Source organism: Myotis lucifugus, unplaced genomic scaffold, assembly GCF_000147115.1.
Source record: "Myotis lucifugus unplaced genomic scaffold, Myoluc2.0 scaffold_15, whole genome shotgun sequence".
In the NCBI taxonomy this organism is placed as follows: domain Eukaryota; kingdom Metazoa; phylum Chordata; class Mammalia; order Chiroptera; family Vespertilionidae; genus Myotis; species Myotis lucifugus.
In genome coordinates, this window is record NW_005871063.1 from 14,812,016 (window position 1) to 14,837,560 (window position 25,545).

Below are 25,545 nucleotides of genomic sequence, written 5' to 3' on the forward strand. Positions count from 1 at the left end.
AGTCTTACTAAACTTATCCTCAGCATTGTGGGGGATTAAAAGCCCTGACCTTTGCCCTAAAAAAGCTAAGGACCTAAAAAAGCAAAACAAACAAAAAAAAACACCTAATGGCTTGCACTGGGGGCGGAGGAATAGTGCTTTCAGTATGATTTTATGACTTATTGATTGATTGAATGAATGGTCAGTTGAGAAATGCCAGGCCCTAGAAAGTGGTGACCAGGAGATATATACCTGATAGAGACCTGTGAAAAATTCCAGCAGCATTTTCCCAAATGCAGACTGAGAGTTCAATTAGGTATTCAGAGCTATGGGCAAAAAATCTACCTGGAATCTAGATGTATTCTACCATATAAGTAGAATATGAACTTTCTATTCCACAAAGGTGTTGGGGGGGAGACTTATAAAAGACCATAGGACACTGTTTGTTTTTTTCAAAATCTGGGTTGCTACTAAAATTTTTTTTAAAGCAGGGAGGGAACCCTAGTCGGTTTGGCTTAGTGGACAGAGCTTCGGCCTGTGGACCGAATGGTCCTGGGTTCAATTCCAGTCAAGGGCATGTACCTCAGTTGCAGACTCCTCCCTGGCCTGGGCCCTGGTTGGGGCTCTTGCAAGAGGCAACTAATCGATGTGTTTCTCTCACATCGATATTTCTCTGTCTTTCCCTCGCTCTTCCACTCTCTCTAAAAATCAATAGGAAAATATCCTCGGGTGAGGATTTATTAAAATAATAATAAAAGGGAGAGTAGGGAGACGAATAATTTTTCTTGAAGCTTTGTTTCAGTTAACATAATTGGTTGATACTCAACTAATACATATTGATATGGCTCTAAAAGCTGTTACCCCTGAACAAATAAATAGTGTCTAAGTCCTGTCTGGTCCCCTCTCCCCATGGCCAACATTTTTTGCCCACCCTCTGGAGCTCTCCACCCAGCAACTGCAAGGGAAATGCATGGCAGGGGGCCTCTAGGATACCCTTTTAGAGCTTTGAGGCAGTGTTTGATCTTAGTGGTCAGTGCTCAATGTTGTTAAATATTTTGAATAAAAATGCTAATTTCTTCTGCATATGTATATACACTAGGTCACAATATAAAATATATTCTTGTGGATCATCATGAAAAAAAATTGCAAGCTACTGTTCTATGAGAAATATGAATGTAGGAAGAAATCTTTTTCAACGAACTGCTTCCTCTGGAAATAAACCACCCTCACTGGCCTGAAGCTGAGGATTTTGTTGCTTTATATTTATACTTACTCTTATAGCTAAGACACTGGCTTTTCCTTTACTATGGTGATATCAACTTTTTAAATTATTTGGGTCAGGAATAAAAGTAAATTGGTTTAAAGAATAACATTTAATAATGTAGGTGGTACATAGCTTAAATTAGGAAGGTGGTATAAGAATGATTGTAATTTTGGAGCTCTTTCATCTAGCTAAACCTTCTATTATATAGATACTAGAGGCCCGGTGCACAAAATTCGTGCATGGGGGGGAGTCCCTTAGCCCAGCCTGCACCCTCTCCAATCCAGGACCCCTCAGACATCCCTCTCACAATCCGGGACTACTGGCTCCTAACTGCTCACCTGCCTGCCTGCCTGATCGCCACTAACCATTCTGCCTGTCTGCCTGATGCCCCTAACCACCTCTGCCTGCCTGCCTGGTTGCCCCTAACTGCCCTCCCCTGCCAGCCTGGTCGCCCCTAACCGCCTCTGACTTGGCCCCCGCCACTGTGGCTTTGTCCAGAAGGACGTCTGGATAGATGTCTGGTCTACTTAGCATATTACCCTTTTATTAGTATAGATGGTGCCTGAGAAATTATTAATTTTAGGTAATTAGTCACCTGTCCCAGGTCTCATGGCTCAGCCAGGGATCAGAAGCTTTGGCCCACCTTAAAAATCAGGGCTTATTAACTATTGAAGGGTAGCAGAATATGCCACTTTGGCATATTGATTATGTTCAGCTGTAGGCACTTGAAAAACAGCAAATGCAGGTTTTCTCTCAACTCCTTTTATCTGCCCCTCCAAGAGGAACTCAGTTGTCATAAATCCCCTCTTTGGGAGTCTCATCAACCATGGGAGACTGACTCTTATCACAGGAGAAGAAACCAGAAGTCTATACCACATCCAGACAACTTTGTCACAAGTTATCATTATTCCCTGGCCCACCCCTGGATTTAGTGGGCCTATTTTGCTATAGGCCCATTCATTTTTCCTAAAAATTATTTTCTCCCTCCAAGAGGCATACATCCCCATCTCTAACTTTTCCTATTAAAATGATATTTAACCCCAAATTTTAAGCTACCATGGGGAATTATTCATTTTTCCATTTATCTCACGTGTATACATAAGGTATACACGTTAATAAAATTGTTTTTTCTCGTTAATCTTTCATTACAGGAGTCTCAGCTAAAAGGGGTAGAGAAAAATTATTTTCTTCCCTTACACTATGTTTCACAAATACCTGTTAAATTTAGGGTGCACATATTTAGGACACTTTGTAGATCCATACTGAATGGATAAGTATTCTTTTTTAACCTGTGGTTCAGAGCTAGCGGCATTGCCCCTCCGAACCAGGTTTTGTAAGGTAAGAAAACTACAGGGAATGCCCCAATTCATAAGGCTGCAAAATGTCTTCCTTCCTTCATCATAGTGAATTGGGGAGGCTCCTGGTTAGAGCCGAGGATAGATAGCATGTCTGTAAATGCAAGAAGTACTTTTGAGCTTTCTGTACTGTACTGGCAGGAAAGCAGGTTTTCTAAGGATCTTAGGCTCATTGTTTAAAGAAGGCGTAGACAATAGTATCTAATTCGTTATTCGAATTGCTTTGTCTTGCTGCACTGCTGGCTTTGTCATCAGCGGATGTTGCAATTAGTTTAACAAGCAAAGGAAATGCCAGTCAAGTGCAGCAGCCCCTGGGATCTCGTCACCCTTGCTACATGGCAGGCCTTGGGCAGGAGACAAGAATGCGCAAAGCTGTGTGTGGAGCCCAGGTCAAAAGGGAGTGAGTGGCAGTGAGCCTGCGTGTGCAAGGGCTCCTGACTCCCAAGGCCAGTGTTTACATGAGCTATTCACTGCCACCTCTGAGACACTTAACCAGGCGCCTATTATACCCCATGGCATCGTCCTGACTTCAGGACTTTGGAGGAAAGCTGGGGCCAGGAGACTGCTCAAGTGCATTGGACAATAAAATGCTTTGTAGGTCATATGTAAATTCCGCCTGCCCAGAAGCTTAGGCTGAACAGGGACCGGTGCTGACCCAAATGGAGCTGGGGTTTTTTTTAACCTCGAGAATCTTGTGAGGCTGATAAGTCCACCAACCATAAGGGCTACTCGGCAAAACATGATGCAGCGTTAGAAGGAGGGCCATTGCTCTGCTCCAGCAGTCAGCCAGAGAACAAATAAAATGGAAGATCCTTCTCTGTGGGAAAGCAGGCCCCGGATTTGAAGCGGGGGGCCTCGGGGAGGGAGGTGAGCAAAGAAAGGAAAGGCGAAAGCACTTCTCCAAGAAGCCGGGTTCATTCAAACCCGGAGGACAGCAAACCCCGCCTCTCCATGCTGCCGCCCGCTCAATCGCCGAGCGCTCCGGGTGTGAGCTCGCCCCGCGGGGAGCGGCTTGGAGCCGAGGAGGCGGTGGCAGAGGTGGTTTGGGCAGCCCCGCGCGGCGGATAGGCCCAGGCAAACAACACCCATTCCCCCTCCTCTCTCAGTTCTACTCCCACTCTGCCCGGGCCACGCCCTGCCGCCACCGCCCCCTCGGGCAGCTTTCCGCTCGGCAGCGCGGCCTCTGTCGGGGGCGGGAGGGAAGGCGGTGCCAGGGAGGGGCGCCGCGGCAGCCGGAAACTACAAGGGCCAAGAGCCTTTGCGGCATCTCCCCGCCCTCTTTCTTCCACCACTCAGCGCGCGTCACCAGGGGCTCAGCCAATGGGGGCCAAGCCAGGGAAAAAGGGCGCCCGGGTCCGGATGCGCCTCGGGAAAGGCATGCTCCCTGCGCCGGGGCAGCGGCCAGTTCGCTCGGCGCGCCAAGCTGTCTGTGGCCAGTGCGCCCCTGCATCCGCCCCTCCGGCTCCCCTTAAGCGGTAGCCCTACTTTTTTCCTTACTGGCAATTCCGAGGGGTGCTGGAGCGGGGTTTTGAGGGGAGGGCGCAGGGGAATGAGTAGGGGGCGGGATATCCTGAGACAACAAGTTTGGCTGCATGGAGGGCCTACCGGCCGCGCGCCCGAGCTAGAACGCCGAGAGAAAGAGCACAGAGGAGCCAAGAGAGGAACAGAAAAGCTGCAAAAAGAATAACCCCGAGAAAGGGGTGGAGAGGAGGCGGCCCCAGCGCCCCGGCCCCCGGCAGGTCGGCGGCCAATCCGCTGGGGGAAGGGGTGGAGAGTCGGCGGCTCTGGCGGAGAGAGGCCGAGGGGGGTGGGGAGTCGGCCCGGCTCGCGCCGCCCTGGCCCCGCCCCTGGCCCGCGCTGCCGCCCGCGCCGCGCGCCGCCGCTGTCAATCAAGGGCGAGTCAGCCGGGCTCGGGCGGAGAGAGGAGCTGCTACGCCACAGCCCAGCGGCGGCCATTCGCGGAAAAAGAGGCAGAGCCTGTGCCAGCTACAGCCTCCTCCGAGCCACCGCGGGCGGGCGGGACCGGCCTCTCCTCCCGCCTCGCCCCCACCCCCACCCCCACCCACCTCTCTCCCAGCGTCTCCGTCTGAGGGTTTGTCCTGTTAATGCGGGATGAGCGGTACGTATTCTCCACCCCCCTCGGTCTCCTTCGCCGCCTCCCTCTCCCTCCTTCCCCAGACCCTGCTCGGTTCTCCCCCCTCCCCCGGGGCTGCTGAGATGCTTTAAGGGGAGGAGGAGAGGGCGGGAGAGAATCAGGGGGAGGGAAGGAGGGTTGTGTTTTGTCTTCATGTCTGAGCGAGAACAGCCTCCTTTTGGGTGTCGCTCTGGAGCCGATGGGTCGGGTTTCCAACCACGTTTTGTGATACCCCCTCCTCCCTGCCCTCCTCCTCCCCACCCCCTGCCGGCGTGCGTGGACCGCGGGTGTATGGAGACTGCTGCTCGCAGGGGCGGGAGAGGCGAGAAGGGGGGAGTCGAATGCTAATCATCCTGGTAACCTGTTGTCGTGCCTGTGTGTTGGGGGGGTTTGTTGCAGATCAGAAGAAGGAGGAGGAGGAGGAGGCGGCGGCAGCGGCGATGGCTACAGAAGGAGGGAAACCCTCTGAGCCAGAGAATAACAATAAAAAAACCAAAACCTCAGGCTCCCAGGTAAAAGGAAACATATTAAACGTGTCATCACGGAACGTAAGGGGAAAGAGGGAGTTATGCCCTTTAAATGCCCAGAAGTTAAGACCAGGATAAAAATGTTTATCCACTCAAAGCATCTTTCTGAGAGTGAGGAAGTTAAATTGTAAATTTATAAAGATTTTACGTTTGAGGGTAACGTTGGTTAAAATTACACTAGGAACTCAGACTATATAAAAAAAAAACCAAACCGGTGTGTATTTTTCCCAAGGACATTTTGAGTTCAGGAGAATAACACTTTTAAGGAAGTTTGTTAGAAATTTTCTTTTATTTAAACTTTGTATTACAGGATCAGCTTCCTTATTCCTACATCTTACTGATTTTGTTAATATTTCTTTTTTATTTCTGCCACTTCCTGAGTAAGTTCTTAAATGTAGAGCTGTCAAAATAAATAACTAAGCCCCTCCCAACTACTGGCCTCCACTAAATCCGCCCACTTTTTTTCCCCCCTCTCCTTTACCATCCCCTTTTGGGTAGGACTCTCAGCCCTCTCCTCTGGCTTTACTGGCAGCTACTTGCAGCAAAATAGGGACTCCTGGTGAAAATCAAGCAACTGGACAACAGCAAATTATTATAGATCCAAGCCAAGGATTGGTGCAACTTCAAAATCAACCACAACAGCTAGAACTGGTCACAACACAACTTGCTGGAAACGCTTGGCAACTTGTTGCCTCCACTCCTCCTGCTTCAAAAGAAAATAACGTTTCTCAACCAGCTTCTAGTTCGTCTAGTTCTTCCAGCAGTAATAACGGGAGTGCATCTCCTACAAAAACTAAATCAGGTAATTCTTCCACCCCTGGTCAATTTCAAGTCATCCAAGTACAAAATCCAAGTGGTAGCGTACAGTACCAAGTGATTCCACAACTTCAGACAGTGGAAGGCCAGCAAATTCAGATCAATCCAACTAGTAGTTCATCTCTACAGGATTTGCAGGGTCAAATTCAGCTCATTTCTGCAGGTAATAATCAAGCTATCCTCACGGCTGCTAACAGGACAGCTTCTGGGAATATTCTTGCTCAAAACCTGGCAAATCAGACAGTTCCAGTCCAAATTAGACCTGGTGTTTCAATACCACTGCAGTTACAGACCCTTCCTGGTACTCAGGCTCAAGTTGTAACAACCCTGCCAATTAACATTGGAGGAGTGACTTTAGCTTTGCCAGTGATAAACAACGTGGCTGCAGGAGGCGGGACGGGACAGGTTGGCCAGCCTGCTACTACTACTGAGAGTGGGACTTCTAATGGGAGTCAGTTAATTTCCACACCCACCACCACCACTGCTTCTTCCAGTACTATGCCAGAATCCCCCTCCTCCTCCACCACCTGCACAACCACTGCTTCAACTTCTCTGACCAGCAGTGACACGTTAGTGAGCTCAGCAGATACGGGCCAGTATGCAAGCACATCAGCCAATAATTCAGAACGCACGATTGAAGAATCTCAAACACCTGCTGCTACTGAGTCTGAAGCCCAGAGCTCCAGTCAGCTTCAGTCGAATGGAATACAGAATACACAGGATCAATCAAATTCTCTTCAGCAGGTGCAAATTGTAGGCCAGCCTATTTTACAACAGATCCAGATCCAACAGCCTCAGCAACAGATTATTCAGGCTATTCCGCCACAGTCATTTCAACTCCAGTCAGGGCAGACAATTCAGACCATCCAGCAGCAGCCTTTGCAGAATGTTCAACTTCAAGCAGTAAATCCGACTCAGGTGCTTATCAGGGCTCCAACTTTAACACCTTCAGGGCAAATCAGTTGGCAAACAGTACAGGTTCAGAATATTCAGAGTCTTTCCAATTTGCAAGTTCAGAATGCTGGGTTATCCCAACAGTTAACCATCACCCCAGTGTCTTCAAGTGGTGGCACAACTCTTGCTCAGATTGCTCCTGTGGCTGTTGCTGGTGCCCCAATAACTTTGAATACTGCCCAGCTTGCATCAGTGCCTAACCTTCAGACAGTGAGTGTTGCCAACCTGGGTGCGGCAGGCGTTCAAGTGCAAGGAGTTCCAGTTACAATCACTAGTGTTGCGGGTAAGTTACTACAGTCTTTTCTCTTTAGGGGCCTTTCATACAGTTTTTAGTAACCATCAGTTATTGCTTTTCTTTGCTGATTCTTAGATTTGATGTAGACCTCTGAAGTAAACAGATAATTTTAAGGCGTCTACAATACGAGGGAATGCTATACTATCATAACTAATCATTTGTGTGACCTTTTCACATTTGTACATTTTTAATGTTAGGTTTTATGTGTTAAATTTGTTAAGACAGTTTTATAAAATTCTTCCATGGAGCAAAACTTCCTGATTAGAATCAGTATAGTCCTCTGTAATTTAGAGATCATATTTGAGTACACTTGAACTCTTCTAAAAGAACCCTAGTCAAAGCGATGTTTTTATCTTCAGGGAAAGTAGGTCTAAATTTGAATTAGTATACAGTTGTGAGCCTGTTGAAGTTTTAATTCTACTTTGTAATAAGGTTTACTTTTTCTTAAATTGGTAGTTACTTCTCATGCTTCAGCATCTTGTTGCCCATGCTTTTGAGTTTTATTATACAGTATTGTTTTAAACTAGGTATTGATGCAGTTGAGAGATAAAATTTTACGTTGCAAGTTGTTTGATTAACTTTTGGCTACTTTTTTGCTAAAACCAGGAGTTGCTCAGGCTTTTGAGTTAATAGTCCTTCACATATAAAATTACATTTAAGTAAGTCTTATGGTAGTTATGTTATTTATAGATATTTTTAGTGCTAAGTTGGTGGAAAGAAATTGAAGATAGTAAAATGTCACTGACTAGAATTAATTGTAGCAAGATCATTTTAAAACCAGTTGTAAAGCAGTTATTTGTTATGCATATAAATAATATTTCTGAAGTATTTGGAAAACTAGTCTTAAGTATTTTCATCTTTCTGGACCAGTCTTACTTACCTACTACCTTTTGTTTTCTAATAATTAAACACTCTTCATTGATTCTGATTTAGTGAAAACCTAGCTGTCATTTTAGTGTCTTTGATATTTTCAGACCTCTTTAAATATTTGTGTTTTGATAATCTGACATGAATAAGCATTCACTTTTGAGTGACCTTTCTTAAAACAACTTTCAAAAAAATTATGCTAGGGTTTTGGGTGTTTTGTTTTTTTAAAGTGAATTACCTAAAGTGGATGTATATATTTAAAATTGGAAATTGCTGGATAGAGATCTCTGATTCAGGAGACAGATTACATATTTTATTTAGATACCATTACCTCCAAACCAGAGCTATCCAGTAGAATTTTGTGATGATGAAATGGTCTATATCTGTTATCTAGTATGTTAGCCACTAAGCCATGTGTGGCTTTTGATCACTTAAAATGTGGCTATTGCAACTGAGGAACTGAATTTCAAATTTTATTTATTTTTAATTTAAATAGTCACATGTGGCTAGTGGTTCCTGTGTTGACATGGAGTATTTTGAATGTGGTATTTTTCCCCCTAAAACTATTATAGCACAGTTATATAAGTGCTTCCCTGAATTACATTCCATAACTTGCTTTGTTCTGAATCTTTTTCTAAATATCGACAATCACTTAAGTATTTCAGAAAAGTGTCTGTTTTGGTGGATTGAATGATAGTTTCCATTTTCAAAGCAAAAATTATTTTACTTATATTTTGTCTTGTCTATTAAGCATTAGTGAATTTTTAAAAGAATCGAGTAACATAGTTTAGTTTATATATAATCAGTTTTGTTCTCTAATTAATATCATTTACAACCCAGAATTTTCCCCTTGCCCATTGCGAGGGTAAGCCAATGCTAACTGAGAATATGATCTGACCGTCTGAGATTCACTTGAATATTACAAATGCAGGATCCAGCTTCTGGAACTGCGATTTGTGGGGAAGAAGTGGTCAAGGGATTTGCCTTTCCAACAGACTTTCTAGGTGATTCTAAATCTTATTGAAATTTGAGAAACAAAGGTCTAGTCATTAGTGAACCAGAAGGCAAAATGTGGAAGCAGGTGGCTGTCAAGTGAGTTCATATGTGCCTCAGAGAATGGATTTTGATGGCAAATAAAACTTACAGTTTTTATTCCATAAATATTTATTGACTGGTTGCGTGCTGAGCACTTCCAGTAGTTGTGTTTAGTCCATCATTTCCCAGTATACTTTTTTTTTATTTAAAGAGTTTACATGATGTTGGGGCACTTAAATGTATGAGGAAATTTGAACTTTACATAATTGGATTTCTTTTTCTCCTGAAACCAAAGATCTTAAATTTTGTTGTTGTTGAAGAGCATATTTCTGATAGATAGGCTCAATAATTTTAAAACAATAGCATGTTACTAAGACCAGAAATGTACCCTGATTTCTACAAGTCATTGCAGTTAATCTGGGCCTAGTTATTTGCAGATTTACCTTCCTAGCACAGTAGGGCTTGACGAATGTTTGCTGAATTAAGGTACAGAAGATAATGGAGAAGATTGCAGTTTGGAATTGGGAGCAATGCCTTGGTGTAGTTTTAATGGAGCTAATGAAATAGCTCTGATTTCATTCGTTTCTTTTGGCTTTGAGTTTTAAAGACATTAAAAGGGACACGAGGTACTTTACTGTCTGTAGAAGGGGGAGTATGAGCAATAAGTGCCTTTATATTCCTTTTATAAATGAGCCCTGGAAGTTAGATCCTTTTCTTTGTGTCCCCATTCACCTTTTAGTATTTTTTTGTTATTTCATGCCCTCCTGCCCCCCAGGAGAATGGTATTGTTTAGTTTTGTTTAATTTATGGCGGAAAATTAAACAAATATTCATGACATCTATTACAAGGGCTTGAAAAAATTATTAGTGTCAGTTTTGAATGTAATGGCTAGCTCAAGAACAAGGGACTGAAAGTTTTCTGCCATCCATCCTCATGTTGTAGGGAAGGGACTGCATGATATGGGCAGAAAAGGAAAAAAATTATACAAGGTAATTGAAGGAAACAATTCTGGAGGCTGGGGAGCTCAATACTTGATTTTATGAAATGAGACTGATAATGACAACCTATGTGGATCCTCTTTCCTTAATAATGTATTCAGCATAATATGTTTTTGTGGTTTGGTCTCAGCTTGAAATCTCAGGTTCCAGGCTGAGCATCTAGCATTTAATTAGTTAGACTTGTAGTAGGAACTAAATACATGTACCCCCCTACATACTATTATTTGTTTCCTTGTTGGGATTGTGAGTTTGACTTTGACTAAAGGAAAAGCAGAAATCCTATTTTAAGTTAAGAGCAAAGGTAACAACCAATCATACTGTTGTTAGTTTAAGAACATCCTTTGTTTTAAATAAGTGAGAAAATGGAAGATGTTTTGCTGAAAAAGAACTACCTGTTTTCACAATGTACTGTGGTAGCCAAAGAGCCCTAGATAAAGCAAACTTAGCAGTTATCTCTTTAAAGGAAGTGGAATGTGCGGGGACCATTGGTATTTAAATCTGTAATTAACTTGCATTGGACAGCGATTTGATTTTTGGGGGACTGTAATCATCATATATAGTAACAGGTCATACTTTTGCTGAATGGGTGGATATTTATCAATTTCAATGACAGTTACGGTTTTTATGCTAATTCTCACAGAAAGGTAGTTCATACTTGAGGAAAATATGTTAGCCTTTCAAGAACTTGACTTTCTTACCTTCCTTTACTTTTGGGGGGATCTAAATTATGAAACCTGTGGATGTGGCAGAACCAGGAATGGGAGGGCCAGTTTTTCATTTATTGCTGAAAATGGGAACAAAGAAAATAATTGACATTTATATTAAATTAAAAACCTAACTTAATCAACCTCTTACTTGAAACATTTTTCCAGAGGTATTAAAAGTAGGAAATTGACTTGAAGTTTAATACAGTATGGTTTTCCTTTGCCAAATCTATTGATTTGGATTTTCCTAGTAGGCATCTTAATATAACATGTACATATATGTTATATAAATATACACACATATATGCATATACACTTAAACAGGGTGTCCCCCAAAAATGTATACACACTTTAACAGTTGGTAGCTCAATTGATGTTTCTTTTATTTCAGTTTTAAACCATTGGAATTAATAATGGTATTCAAAGTGTGTATACATTTTTTGGGGACATATACATATACATATGCTCCTGTGTTTGGTGGTTATTTCCTTTTTTAGAGAAGTCAGGTTTACTCCTTTAATCTTCTTTAAAATCTTCTAATTCTGTTCCTTATAGATTGGAATTCATTATGAAGAACTTATATCTTGCACCCTGTACAAGTGATTTAGGTTCTAAACTACCAAGTTGGGCCTTTAAGTTTGTTGATGTTGCCAAAACAGTATTCTTGCCTATTTTTAAGATTTTAATAAAAGATAAAAAAAAGTACTGTGTAGAGCCACATTAATTTTTTAAAAGGACATCTTTGAGAAGGATTTCAGGTTAGAGAGAGAAACAATGAAAAACAGAGTTTTAATCATCTGCTTTTGAAACCCAAATCAGAGAATATATAACAAGTAATACTTAAGGAATATTGGAACAGACAAAGCAAGTTAAGAGGAAAAAAGAAAAGGAAGGTTAAGCTTGATAAAAAAGGAAGATAGGGACAAGTTGCTATACGTAGATTTTGTAGAAATAACAGATATACAAAAGTGATAAATTTATTTTGAAAGGATCTTCGAGATTATTTCTCACTAGTAGCATTTTGGTATTGCTGAAGTCTATAAAGGAATTTTGTGTTTTTACTGTTATGAGTGAAAGCAGAAATATTTGTGAGAGGTTCTGTAGTGCTACATGAAGTACTGTAGAGAAGACATAATAAGGATTGACAGTAAAAGGGGAACCTGGCCTGATACCAGACCATATGTACATGTAGGTTCTTCTGTACTCTTCTGATTTAGGTATGAGATGTGATAGGATGTTTGTAATGCTTGTATTCTGCTACCTAGTGAATGAGCAAATTGTGGCAAAGGTAACCTGTTGGACCACAAATTGGCTTATAGAAGTATGTGGTGAGATAAAGGCTTAATGAGCTTGTCATCTAAGGTAACTTAAAGATAATTGACTGTTTCTCCCCCTCCCTTATTCCTTAGTGGTATTTTAGAAATAAAGAAACCAAAGCCCAGAAAGATTGAATGACTTCCTGGTACCTTGTGGCAAAGTGAGGGCTGGGAACTTGACTTCTGCTCCAGTTGTCTTTCTGCTGTATTTATGACTTTATTATACAAGGCCTTTTCTAGTAAGGAGGCTTAGATTAGGGACCTGAGAGGGAGAGTATCCAGCTTGAGTTGGTCTTTTCGCATAGACTGCCTATTTATTTTCACTGGGTATTCAGCCTTAGTATGTTGAATACAATATTGGTGAAAAGTGCAATTCTCTAGGTTTCCTTGTTGTTGAATTCATCAGTGGAACCAAAATGGTACTATTTTGTTCTTTCTTGAAAGAGCAAATTGAGAACTAGAGATCAGTAAATTTTGTGTGTAGGTAAGCAAATCCTCACACTGTTGAGATAGTGTATCTTTCCCCAAACTATAGTTAGAAATGGATTTAAAAAAAACAACTTGTGGAAGAAGAAAACAAACATTTGTTTACCTAGTATGTGTTAAATTTGGACTAGCTATTTATAACTCTCTAAAACCCACAAAATCAGATTGGTATTACTGTGCCCATTTTACAGGTAGCCTCACTGAGCTCCAATTTCTGTAAGCAAATCTGCCCTTCCAGTAAGTGGTAGAGCCATGATTTAAAATCATCTCTGATTCTGAGGCTTTTATTTATGTGACAAGCTAAAAGGGTAAGTCCACAAATAAAGGCTATTTTCTAAACTCTTTTTGTCTGGTGCATACTTAAAGGGTGAGCAATTTTGAAAATTGAGTACTGACTGTACAGTTAGGATTTCTTCTAACCCTAACATTGTGTGGCACTGACAATTATGACCAAATGTGATAAAAAAAAAAATGGTGAATAGAAACTAGGGTGGCTGCATGGAGACCTCTGTGTTAAACTCAGATTTTAAAATACTGTATGTGGAAGATGGAAGGAGGCACATAGGACTAAGAATGAAAAGGAAAAGCAGCTTGACATTTTAAGAATAATATCAGGAAAGCAAAAACCCATAATAAAGCCAGGCTTTTAAAATTATTTTAAACAACTTGTTAAGGCTTTACATCAAAGCAGGATACACTCATTGAGCAAAATTGTGTAATATGGAGAAGATAGAGAAAGGCAGAGCATCTCCATTCTGCTTCTGTTAACCAGCAAGGAAAATGCAGTTCCAGCTGAAATGACTAGAGCTGTAACTTTCTCAGAGATATTTGTGCAAAGTAAGTGAGGAGATAAAGGACATTTAGTTGCTTTTCAGGATGATCACAGTGATCAAGATGAATGCTATCCTAGAGTTCAGAAGGAATTTTCAGATTTAGTTTAAGACCAGTATCAGTAACTTAAAAATTACACATCATAGAAAAATTGAGCATGAATAAGCACCTCACTTTTTAAAAACATCCCACACCGCAGACAAATGAGTTTGATACCATCCTTCACAAAGTTTCTTGAATGAATTATCAAGTGGTTGTCCTTTGAGTATTTAAAAAATTTCAGGGATCATTGGGAGCCATTATGTTTCACTAAGAATAGTTTCCATACTTATCTATTCTTTCTTTGGGGTTTCCAGATGAGTGAGTATATAGAGGAAATAACATCAACACAATGTAGTTTGATTTCAGTATTGATAATCATGATTTCTATAAAGGCTCATACTTGATTGCTCAATTATATGAAAAATGTTGATTGTCCACCTCAATAGCGGCCTCTGGTATTGTGGCATAGGATTCTATTCTTGATACAGTCTTGTTTAACTATTTTCACCCCTAAGTGCCAGATTGAAGGATACCATATTTACTGAATTCAAAGATGAGACAAGGCTGGGAGAAGTTGTTAATAATTATGATAGGAAATAGAATTGAGGTTCTGAGTGATCCTAATAGGCTAGAATGCTGGGCCAGGATTAGCAAGATAAATATAACAGGAAAGATCCTCAAGGGGAAGAGGTATTGCATACCTACAAGATGAAAAACCTGGCTTGGCAGCAGAATATATGAAGATAATTTGGGATTTATTGGACTTAATATGAACTAAGAGTAGATTAAAGCTCTCGACTTTGTGCTAGTCAAACCATTTGTGCAATATTGTGTACAGACTTGGTGGCACATTTTAAATGGGACATTGACAAACTGGCAATCATATCAAGAAGGATTCCCAGGATGAAAAGTGTGGAAAACATTTCTTACGAGCAATAATTGAAGAGTAATTTTCATTGTTCAAGAACACAAGAGAAAGTGTGACAGCTGTCTTCAGATGGATGAAGGGCTGGGTTTTTTGTAATTGAAATACTCCTGTTGCCCTAGCCGGTTTGGCTCAGTGGATAGAACGTCGGCCTGAGGACTGAAAGGTCCCAGGTTCGATTCCGGTCAAGGGCATGTACCTTGGTTGTGGGCACATCCCCAGTAGGAAGTGTGCAGGAGGCAGCTGATCGATGTTTCTCTCTCATCAATGTTTCTAACTCTCTATTCCTCTCCCTTCCTCTCTGTAAAAAAAAAATCAATAAAATATATTATATATATAAAAAAAGAAATACTCCTGTTTTGTTTGGTCTTAGGAAAACAGTGGAGTGTGTATTTCTGTATACACATGGACTAGAGCTGTACAATAATGGAATGGTTTGGTTCATGATCATCTTACCATCTGAGACTGGAGGATATCAGAAACACTGGAATGTAGAATTTTTTTGTATTATATAGAACAGCGGTCGCCAACCTTTCAGACCTCACGGACCACCAGTGGTCTGCGGACCACCGGTTGGTGACCACTGATATAGTTTGATTAGATAAAGTATGAGTCTTCATCTAATTCTAAAATATACGATTCTGTGAATATTTGAGTACATGATCCTGTTCTGGGTACTTCCATCCAGCATGTGGTGAGAGTGCTCTATAGGTTTAGTTAAACTTACATGATTAACTAAGTATTTAGGATTTTTTTTCGGGACCACATTTACCATTTTTCTTGTTACAAAAAAGCAGTATAATTAAGATGAATTCTATTAATAAATGTAGTACTTAAATTCACAAGTTAATACATTTCTCTGTTCTTGATTCTACTCTTAGATGCTATTTTTCTAAGTCATTAGCACTTTTATTTGGTGTCTACCAAAGCCTTAGTATTTTAAATATATACTTCAGTATCCAACATTGAATTTGCAGTTAGGATAGTTGATGTCAGTAGCCCTTTAACCACAGTCATGTGTCTGAAACTGTCACTTTAGTAAGAACGATGTAATTACTTTTTCTTGAGTGGAATTGGAGAGCAGTTGGAAAATCTAGGATTCTAGTGGATTTTAAACTCTGGGAAGCACTCACAGCTTCAGAGTTGTTAATTTACCCTGTGGAGTAAGCAAATCCAGTATCCCTGCCTTTTTGGCTCAGACTATCTAACATATAGGTGTTTTTAAAACAATATTTGAGACTTGAGATTCTTGAATAGAAAAAGTAATACTTCAAGCAAGTGAAGGATCTCCTTTCCTTATGTATGGTAAGAGAGTTAGGTGCTGGAACTATCTGCTTGATCAGAGGTGTGGTTCAAGTAGTGAGTTTGTTATTACAGCAGATGTGTATGGAGAGGCCTCCTAGAGCACAGGTATTTTGTATTTTGTGTTGGTTGGTTGGTCAGATTTGACCACAAGAGGAGACAGAAAAAAATTTATCATACTCACTGGTCTAGAGAGAGAGAGAGTTACTGTATGCCTAGAGGGTCACATGTGAGGGAGCATCATGGGAGTTTACTCAACCAAACATGTGGAGAGCAGAGAAGAGAGCCAGGACCCATGGTCCTTTCTTGGGGTTGGGCAGGAAGGAGGAGTCAGGGTGGAGTACCCAAGAAAAGTATGAGGGGATTTTACTGATGTGTATAAATGTTACTAGATCAAAGTCAGGGGAAGTTAGGAAAGGAAACACACCTGACAGGAGCCACTTACACACTGGCGCACCTGATCTCCTGGGTTGGGTGCTCACAGCTTGCTTGTGGGGATGTTGAGGCAGTTGGAGAAAATGACATTTTAAAATTTATATTACAACAGGACTAAGAATTAGAACTCTTACATTTTTGCTTGGGTGCTGCTCCCAATTAGCTTTTCCATCCTGGCAAACATGGTATAATGAAGCTTTATCTCTTTTTTATTTGTAAATTAGTGGTATTAATTTCTTCCTTCTTTAACTCATAGAGTTGCAAAGATCAGATGAAACATTATGTATAAAAAGGCTTTGAATGTTAAACGAAAACTATATATGGAAGTTGGTAACCTGGTAAAATCTCTATATAGCAATGCCCACTAGAACCGTGGTCGGCAAACTGCGGCTCGCGAGCCACATGCGGCTCTTTGGCCCCTGGAGTGTGGCTCTTCCTAAGCCTTAGGACTACCCTAATTAAGTTAATAACAATGTACCTACCTATATAGTTTAAGTTTAAAAAATTTGGCTCTCAAAAGAAATTTAAATCGTTGTACTGTTGATATTTGGCTCTGTTGACTAATGAGTTTGCCGACCACTGCACTAGAAGAATTAATTTTTTTAGATATGGATATTAGCTTGAGTTAAATATCACAGCTAAACAAGAGAGAGTTGTATATAAGGAATATCTTGAGGGCTTCGCTGAAGTGCAGCCAAGGATATGGGGAGAGGTGTATCTACAGGTAGAAAAGTAGCAGTGTGTTTTGGCATAGTAAGAACTCTAAACGTTTGCTGTCTGCTCAGTCTGTGTGAGGCTCTGATTTTACTAACCTGTCTTAAAAGAATGCTTATGTTGGGGAGATAAGGCTCCCATACGTGAAACAATTATATGGCAGTTGCAAATGCATATAAGAGTTTTTAGTAAAGTACTGGGTTTTGAAGTATGGAAAAATGAATACACAAGCTCAGAGACAAGTGAGATCAGTGGATTGGAGTAAACAAGGAAAGAGGCTTTCTATGATGGACATAGGACTTGAAACAGGCCTTCAAGATCAGATTGGAAAGTGGACATTTGAGATTTGAGGATAGAGAGGTGAAAAGAGAGAGGATTCCTTGAGCCAAGTGGTGGAACATGGAATGAAAAGCATGAAGCACTCACACAGAAGCTTATGTCTCACAGAAGGAGTGGTATTCTTTGTCTTTGCACGCCAGAGACACACAGTGGTTTCTCAGAGTATCTGAGGGTACGCTAAGTGAACAGCCCGTTTCAGCCAGAGAAGATGTGTGTTCATTGGATCATTGGATAGTTTCCTAACATTTTGTTTGAAGAAGAGATTCTGCCAAAATAATAAAAATAAGTTTGAAAAACATGAATCTAGTCGATGGAAGTGATTGGAAAGATCTGAGATGCAAATGATATTTAGAGTATTTCTCTATAGATAAAAGTGTGGAAAAGTTATAAACCAGGAGCCCAGTAAAAAGAGGTTGTTGGGGAAATTTAGTCATGAATTCAAAATTCTAGATTAGAATGGATATGACAGTGAAGTTGTTTAATATAAAAAATAAGTTGTTAAACTTCTCTTTAGATTAACCAATGCCGCCCAATAAATTTAGTAAAAAGGAAAAACAACTTCTCTTTAGTACACAGAATGTTGACATGAAAGAAATGGTAAAGGATTTAGTAAAAATATCAGGTTGCTTGTTCTTGCATTGAGAAGCTAATGATGAATGAGGTATTTGCTGCTCTCATGGAATATATTATCTATGGTGGTATTTCTTTGCTTCTGAAACATACCTTTTTTCCCCCTATTTTAACATCTTTGAAATTGAAATGCACCTTATAACCATAGGCATGTCACTGTTTAATTAGCAGAATTTTTCTTCTTTATGATCACTTGTATCTTAGACTCAATGGAATATGATGAATATATATAGTTAATGAAATTTCAGCGTGGCGTTTGGTTTACAGAGGCTATGAATAAAGTGTTATAGAAACCCAGAGAAAAGAAAAACTAGTTGTGCTTATAGGGTTCTGGGAATGTTTCATGCAGAGGGTGATAACTGGGCTTGCCTATAAAGAATAACTGAAAGTTTTCCAGGTTGGGATAATAAGAGTCATTTCAGGTTATGTTGGATTTTACATGCAGTTTGGAAATTCAGTTAAGGAATCTTCTATAAGACTTAGATCAAGGAATATTAGTATACATTAAAGTTGAATTGTGAACTTGCTGTAGGCAGGAGCTGTGTTATATATATTCGCATACATTGATGAACATTGCTCAGTGCATATCCTGATATTAAACAAGGGGACAGGACACAGGTGGAGAACTTTGATTTCATAGGAGACTAGGATGGATGGATCCTTGCAATAGATTCAAGATGCATATTTGAAAAGGAAAGAGTTTATGATCATAAAAGGAAAAGTGATTAGTAAAATGAAATAAAAGGAATTTACATCTGATTGTGTTTCATGTGTTTTGTTAGACAGTTGCAGGTAAGAATCTTAGCAGTGACTGGAGTTTTGGTAAGAAAAATTGAAGGTAAAGTGTCTAGGTAGTTTCTGTTCTTAATGTGGCCAGAGAGGGTTTAGTACAGTTCTGCAAATAATGAGTCAAGTTACCATAGCTTTTTGTTCACAGAGGCGGAGCTGCTTTTGCAGAGGAGTATAGGAACCAGATAGTGATCTGTGCTGTGGTAAGTGGGTACCTGTGCCTGGTGTGGGGTTGAGGGAGGTGGAAAATTCTTGTTCGGTTGTAGTTGAGGGTGAAGAGGGAAGAGGTAAAGACTAGATGCATATGGTGATGAGTTCTAACTGGATTTATGTAGGAGAAATCATTATACTTAAAGTGGTTTGTAAATTCTATGTGTTTTCCCATATAGTTAAGCATGCATATTAACCGATTTGAGATGTTAGCGTTGGACAGATATTTGTCATAAATACTAAAAACTATAATATGCTTGTTGAAGCAGTAATTTGATTTGTGATTTTATTAATACAGTTTTATAAAGTTAAAGCACACTGTGTTTTTATTTCTAGAATTTCTCTCACCTTTTGTCCTCATTAGTACGATGTCATTGCCCATATTGATTTTAATGATCGGGCAGGGTAAATGATTTTAGTAACCTCTTGATAGACTTTCATCCATTTCATGGACTCCCTGCTGGCAGACTGCATCCATTTAATTTAGTCAGCAAATAGGTATTCAGCATCTGTATTTTGTGTGTGAGGCTTGTTGTATTCATTTATAAAGTTGAATAACATGGCCTGGCCATTGTACCTCAGTTGTTGAACATCGACCCATGAACCAGGAGATAACAGTTTGATTCTTGGACAGGGCACATGCCTGGGTTGTGGGCTCAATCCCTGGTAGGGGGTGTGCAGAGGTGGCCAATCGATGATTATCATTATTGATTTTTCTATCTCTCTCCCTCTCCTTTCCTCTCTCCAAAATGAGTATAAACATATTAAAATGTGTGTGTTTTTTAAAGTTGAATGACATGGGATTGAACTCCTATTTCCATAATGTTCTAATAGGGAAAGAAGTAATTTAATTTTCTTTCATGAATGAAACAAGAAGTAAAAGGGTTCTTCTTTAACCCTTATGTTTGTTTTATATTTGGCTCATATTTCCTGCATGTTTGTTTATAGTATGCTAGATAACTGTATGCAGCACTTGATAAACTCATTTACTCTTCAGAACACCCTATAAAGTTATCATTATGAGGTACAAAACCTGAGGCCCAGTAGTAAAGAACTTGCTCAAGACTATATAATCCAAACAAATTCTTTTTCTAGAATCCTGTACTTTAACCATTACCACTTACTGTCACTCCATATATACTTCCTATGTCTGTGTTTTCTATGATTGTTTGTTATGTGTCAGACACTGTACTTAAGCATTTTACGTATATGATTTAATTTTTGCAATTCTATAAAAAATGTAATGATAGTAACTATATTTTATAGAACAGGAAACTAGGGCTGTCAAAGGTTACTATCTTGACCAAGGTCATACAGTATGTTAGGCAGCTAGTAAGTGAGACTACTTTATATGGCTGGTCTAGGTGGACAGGACTGTTGCCTACCTTTACAACTAAGCAATACTATCTAAATATCTTACTGTAACTGTAGTATATTCATTAGGCACTGATTCCTATATCGTTAGCTGAATACTCTATTCACCAGTGCAGTGATTTTCAGCCTTTTTCATCTTATGGCACACATAAACTAATTACAAAAATTCTGCAACACACCAAAAAATATAATAGATATAATTGTGGTTGATTTACAAAAAGAAAAAGAATAATAGTAATTATCTACACTTTTTGCTCCAAAGTGACTTTTTAAAAATTCCGGTGCCTAAACTTGTATATAAGGATTTCTAGTATCAATAAGATGCAATTTTATTATGCAACATGACTGATAAGATGCAATTCTATTATATGATCTATATATTTAAGACTCAAGACAGTTCACAGTGGACAGCTATGGTTGTTTTGGCTATTGCCTTTTTTTTTTTTTCTTTTTGACAGTCTAATGGGAAAAGAGGTCAGTGCCCCTGACTAAATAGTCAGGTATTTCATGTTTTAAAAATGCTTGTGGCACACGGGTTGAAAATCACTGCTCTAGGGCAAGGGACATATATGCCACAGAGAGTTAGAATTTAAAAAGGTTTTATTACTTTGTGGTATCCTGTGTTGATTGGGAATATGAGGCTAATAAGAACATTGCTTTTATTAAGTGTATGTATGTTAGTAACATGTATATTACAAACCAATTTTGAATGAGTTTTTAAAACATTCAGGAATATAAGCCATAAAGGAATCTTGTATTTTGTTTTCATTAACATTTGTAAACTATTAATAATAACATTTAATGTATTATTATGTATATTAAGCAATATTAAATATAGCCAGCTTATAGTAATATTCATTTGTATACATTAATATTAACTATATTAATATAAAAGTAATAAAATTGTCAAATTTATGATGCCTGTATTTCATGACTTGCTTCTTGATCACTATGTGACATGTCAGTAGATATGAATTTATCTATATTCTGAAGGAGATACCATTAAGAAATAATTTTAAGAAAAACCAAAGAGCCCTGGCTGGGGAACTCAGTTGGTTATAGCATTGTCCTGATACACCAAGGTTACAGGTTCAACCCTCAGTTAGGGCATGTGCAAAAGTCAACCAATGAGTGCATAAATAAGTGGAACAACAAATCGATGTTTTTCTCTCTCTCTCTCCCTCCCTCCCTCCCTCCCTCTCTCCCCTCCCTCTCTCCCCTTCTCCCTCCTCACATCAATAAAATCTTAAGAAAAAGAAAAACCAAAGACCATAAGAATTATATGTATAGAATTTGTGTTCTTCAGATAATCCTGCATGTCATTTTTATAGAACATTATCTTAGTTGACAGGGATGGTGCTATAACTTTATTTTTGTTGTCTAGTGAATAAATAAGAAATATCTGCCACTGTATAACACACATTGTTCTAGGTGCTGGAGAAACAAAACAGACATGTTCTCTACTCATGGGGCTTATATTTTGTTCTGAGTGAGTTTTGTTTTATCTCAGTCTTAGATTATTGATGTTTTTAATAGATGAGAAAGGTTAAATAATTTGCTCATTGTTACAGAATTAACACATGGGGATGTTGGGAAAAGAACCCAGTTTCCATCTGACTTCACAACTCTTTTATGTTTCATCATAAATCCTTGGAGCCAGAGAAATCAGTTTTCATGAATATTTAAAATACTTTCTTCCTCATTTTTATTGTAACTACTGAAGAAATTAAAGCCCAGTTTACATTTTACAAGAGATTGATACACCAGAGTAAATTTGTAATATTTGAGAATAGAGTAAATTTAGTTTAGTCCATATTTGCAAAATACATGATTGAGTTCATTTTGTCTTTTTGTAAGTTTCTATGTGTGGGGGGGCACATTTACATATTTGTTTTTACTCGTTATGTTAACATATTGAGTAAAAATTTAAAGGGATTATATTTTATATCTGTGACCTACTCATCATCATCTTATTCTCCCAATCTACCCTGTAATTAAGGATATCAACTCATTTTGGTGTAATTCTAAAAAGTTAGCACACCTCACACTCCCATCTTTACATGAAGTTACAATGACAACTTGATTGTTGAAATCAAAGATTGCAGACAATTTTCAGGGCTTTTTAAAGGATTCTTTGGCAACTATCTGAACCAGTAGTGATAACTATGTATAATTTTCAGACTTAAAGGCAAACATGTTTTATTCCCTAAGCAGTTTGTGAGGAGTAGAAGTAACTATGACATATTTAGGAAAAGAGTTCTGTGCTCTTTATGTCGGTTATATCTATCATTAAATAGTGTGTTGCCTTTGGGAATGGAGGTCTTGGGTTTTTCCTCTTATTAAAATAAAATATGTATGTGTGTATGTATTTATAAAATGAAGTATTAAAATTCTATAATTTTAACCACAAATGTGTGCAAACCAAATTGAGCTTAAATTTTTTATTTAAGTGACCTAAGAGGAAAACTCAGGTAAAAATATCACTTAATAATATTTCTAGCTTTTAACCCTATGTATGCCATAAGCGTCTATAGACACAATTAAATTAAAAATATGGCGTGTGGGGATGGTTTCCGTTTTGGACGCTTGGCAGTTAACTGGTTAAATTATTTTTTTGGAGAAAAACTGTGAATGAGATTTGTCAGTATTTAAAAGTATATAAGGTTTTGGTTTTGTTTTGACAAATCTTTGAAGCCAAATCTAATAATGAATTTAATGTTGTCCTTTAAAGGTCAGTCTTCTAGGTTTGAGTCATTATTAAGAATTCACAAAATTTTTTAGAAAATGATGCGCCATCATCCTTTTAACTAGGCACATGCCCAGCCTTCAGCAACAGCAAAGATGAGGGCCAGGGCCCTAAACCCTTGGGCATTCAGATTGCCATCTGGGACCTCATCTAACTACTAAAAATGCCCTTGCCGGTGGATATAGACACTGAGGAAGCCTGGTCAGAGACCAGCTGCCTTTTAGCCTGGGAATATGCTTAGGCCAGAGCTGCTCTAGCTAACAAGCAGCATAGATAGCCCTATGAGAGTAAACACTGCCACAGTAACTTTGCAGAGAGCTCTGTTATCCAGTATTACTGCCTCACCTTTCCAAAAGCTAGTTTCTGATCTTCAGACCAAAGATTATTACTGGAGTCCTTGCTGTCTTTGCTCTTCAACTATATAGTAACCATCCCAACCACCAATCCATTTTATTACCTTAGCTTGTCATGACAGATTAATCAGCCTGCCTCAGGAATAATAGTGTAAAATCTAGAAATTTAGAAGTAGGAGAGTTGGGTGGATCTTTGTGTCTCAGTTTCAAAGGAGAAAACTTTTATTCCTGATTCTAGAATGTGAAGAATATGACAGCTGATTTGTAGTTTAAAGAGGTCTCTTAAGAGCAGTAGTATCTTCATCTGCTGGAATTTTAGAATTTGCTAGTGGTGTTAAAGCAGAGAGAGCACCATTTTCAGCCTCACAACTATTGGAACAAATGGAGTTTCCTATCAATTCCATCTGTTACCTGGGGAAGAAAGTACTTTTTAAAAAATACATATTTTTATTGATTTCAGAGAGGAAAGGAGAGGGAGGGAGAAATAAAAACATCAGTGATGAGAGAGAATCATTGATCATCTGCTTCCTGCACACCCCACACTGGGGATCCAGCCCACACCCAGACATATGTCCTGACCCAGAATCAAATCGTGACCTCCTGGTTCATAGATCAACGCTCAACCACTGAGCCACGCTGGCTGGGCAAGAAAGTACTTCTTTTATTTGTTTGTTTGTTTGTTTGTTTGTTTAATTTTATATGCTTCCATTTATATGAAGTTCAAACGCAGGCAAAAGTAATCTATGGTAATAAAGAATTAGTGGTGCCGAAACCGGTTTGGCTCAGTGGATAGCGCGTCAGCCTGCGGACTGAAAGGTCCCAGGTTCGATTCCAGTCAAGGGCATGTACCTGGGTTGCGGGCACATCCCCAGTGGGAGATGTGCAGGAGGCAGCTGATCGATGTTTCTCTCTCATCGATGTTTTTAACTCTCTATCTCTCTCCCTTCCTCTCTGTAAAAACTCAATAAAATATATTTAAAAAAAAAAAGAATTAGTGGTTATCTTTAGGGGTTGATCCAGTAGCTAAACAGTGGTGCTATAGTAGTACACATATGAAAGTACTTCTTTTAATGCTGGTTTGCACTAAGGTTACCATGCACTTATAGAATGACTTCTGTGAAAAATTTTTAAAAATTAAGTAATGATAAAACAAATTTTTATAAACTGATTTCAAAAGAATTTTCAATGTAATGTTTGCTTGGATTTCATTTGACAGGTTAATTTAAATGCTAGAAACTCTTTTAAAAGTGTATATTCCACCCATGATTGCTGTGAAATAAAAGAGCTGTTTGGAAATTACGTCTTAGAAAGGTTTTGTGAGATTTTAGCCCTCTACTACTATCGTAAGTTGGAAAAAAACCAAAGATAATTGTGCCTTTAAATACCACTTACAAGTACTCCCAGTAAAGAATTTGTTTCATAAGTTATTAAGAATCCTACATGCTTTTCCACATGTTAGCCCAGTTGTTATAGTAAAGACCATTGAGTAATCAATCCTCAGTGATTAGGAATAGCTAACTGTTTGTTTCTACATAATAATATTACAGCTTTAATGTAAAATGAAGGAGTTTTGGTATTGGCGAAAATAGCAAGGGACAAGAATTAAGACTAGGCTTCAGTTCCCTGGTCTGTAATGTGGGAATATTCTTTAACTTTCTTGAGTCTTAGTCATAATCACCTATAAAATGAAGATATAACAATCTGCCTACTGCACAGGTTTTTTTTTCTGAGGATTAAGTTTAGTATCTGTGAAAATCTTTTGTAAATGGCAAAGCACTAAGTAGTTGTAAACTACTGTTAATTTTTATAAATTTACTCTTATTTTTTTTCTAAATTAATATGTGTATGTGTTTAGCATTTTGCAGTCTCATTTTCTATTACATGGCCATTTTTGTATCTGTAGCATATAGTGCAAAGCTTGTATATAGGGAGTGTTCAATAGATATCCAGTAGAAATGAGACTTCTCTATTACTTAGCTTAATTGGGTGTGCTAACTATAGGTTTTATTTTCTGTATTTGGATGCTTTGACATCTGGGGCCTTTCTGATTCCGGAGGGACTGCCCCTTTCAGGGTTAACCAAATCCTAGAGATAGTAAACAACTCCTCCTTGAATGTGCTTTTCA

At 39.0% G+C, this 25,545-nt stretch overlaps 1 protein-coding gene across 6 annotated transcripts in view; it reads left to right on the top strand.

Moving 5' to 3' along the window:
* Nucleotides 1-4,486: 4,486 nt before the first annotated feature.
* SP4 (Sp4 transcription factor) overlaps nucleotides 4,487-25,545 on the top strand; it is a 54,712-nt gene continuing 33,653 nt past the window's right edge. The window contains exons 1-3 of one of the 6 annotated variants that reach the window (XM_006085064.3): nucleotides 4,487-4,717; nucleotides 5,132-5,244; nucleotides 5,758-7,312. In XM_006085064.3, coding sequence (XP_006085126.1) covers nucleotides 4,711-4,717; nucleotides 5,132-5,244; nucleotides 5,758-7,312 — 1,675 coding nt within the window. In that variant the 5' untranslated portion in view covers nucleotides 4,487-4,710. Of the gene's footprint in view, nucleotides 4,718-4,766; nucleotides 5,245-5,757; nucleotides 7,313-25,545 lie in introns of those variants that run through there. The other 5 variants (XM_014452488.2, XM_006085065.3, XM_023750784.1 and 2 more) reach the window with 5 other exon arrangements.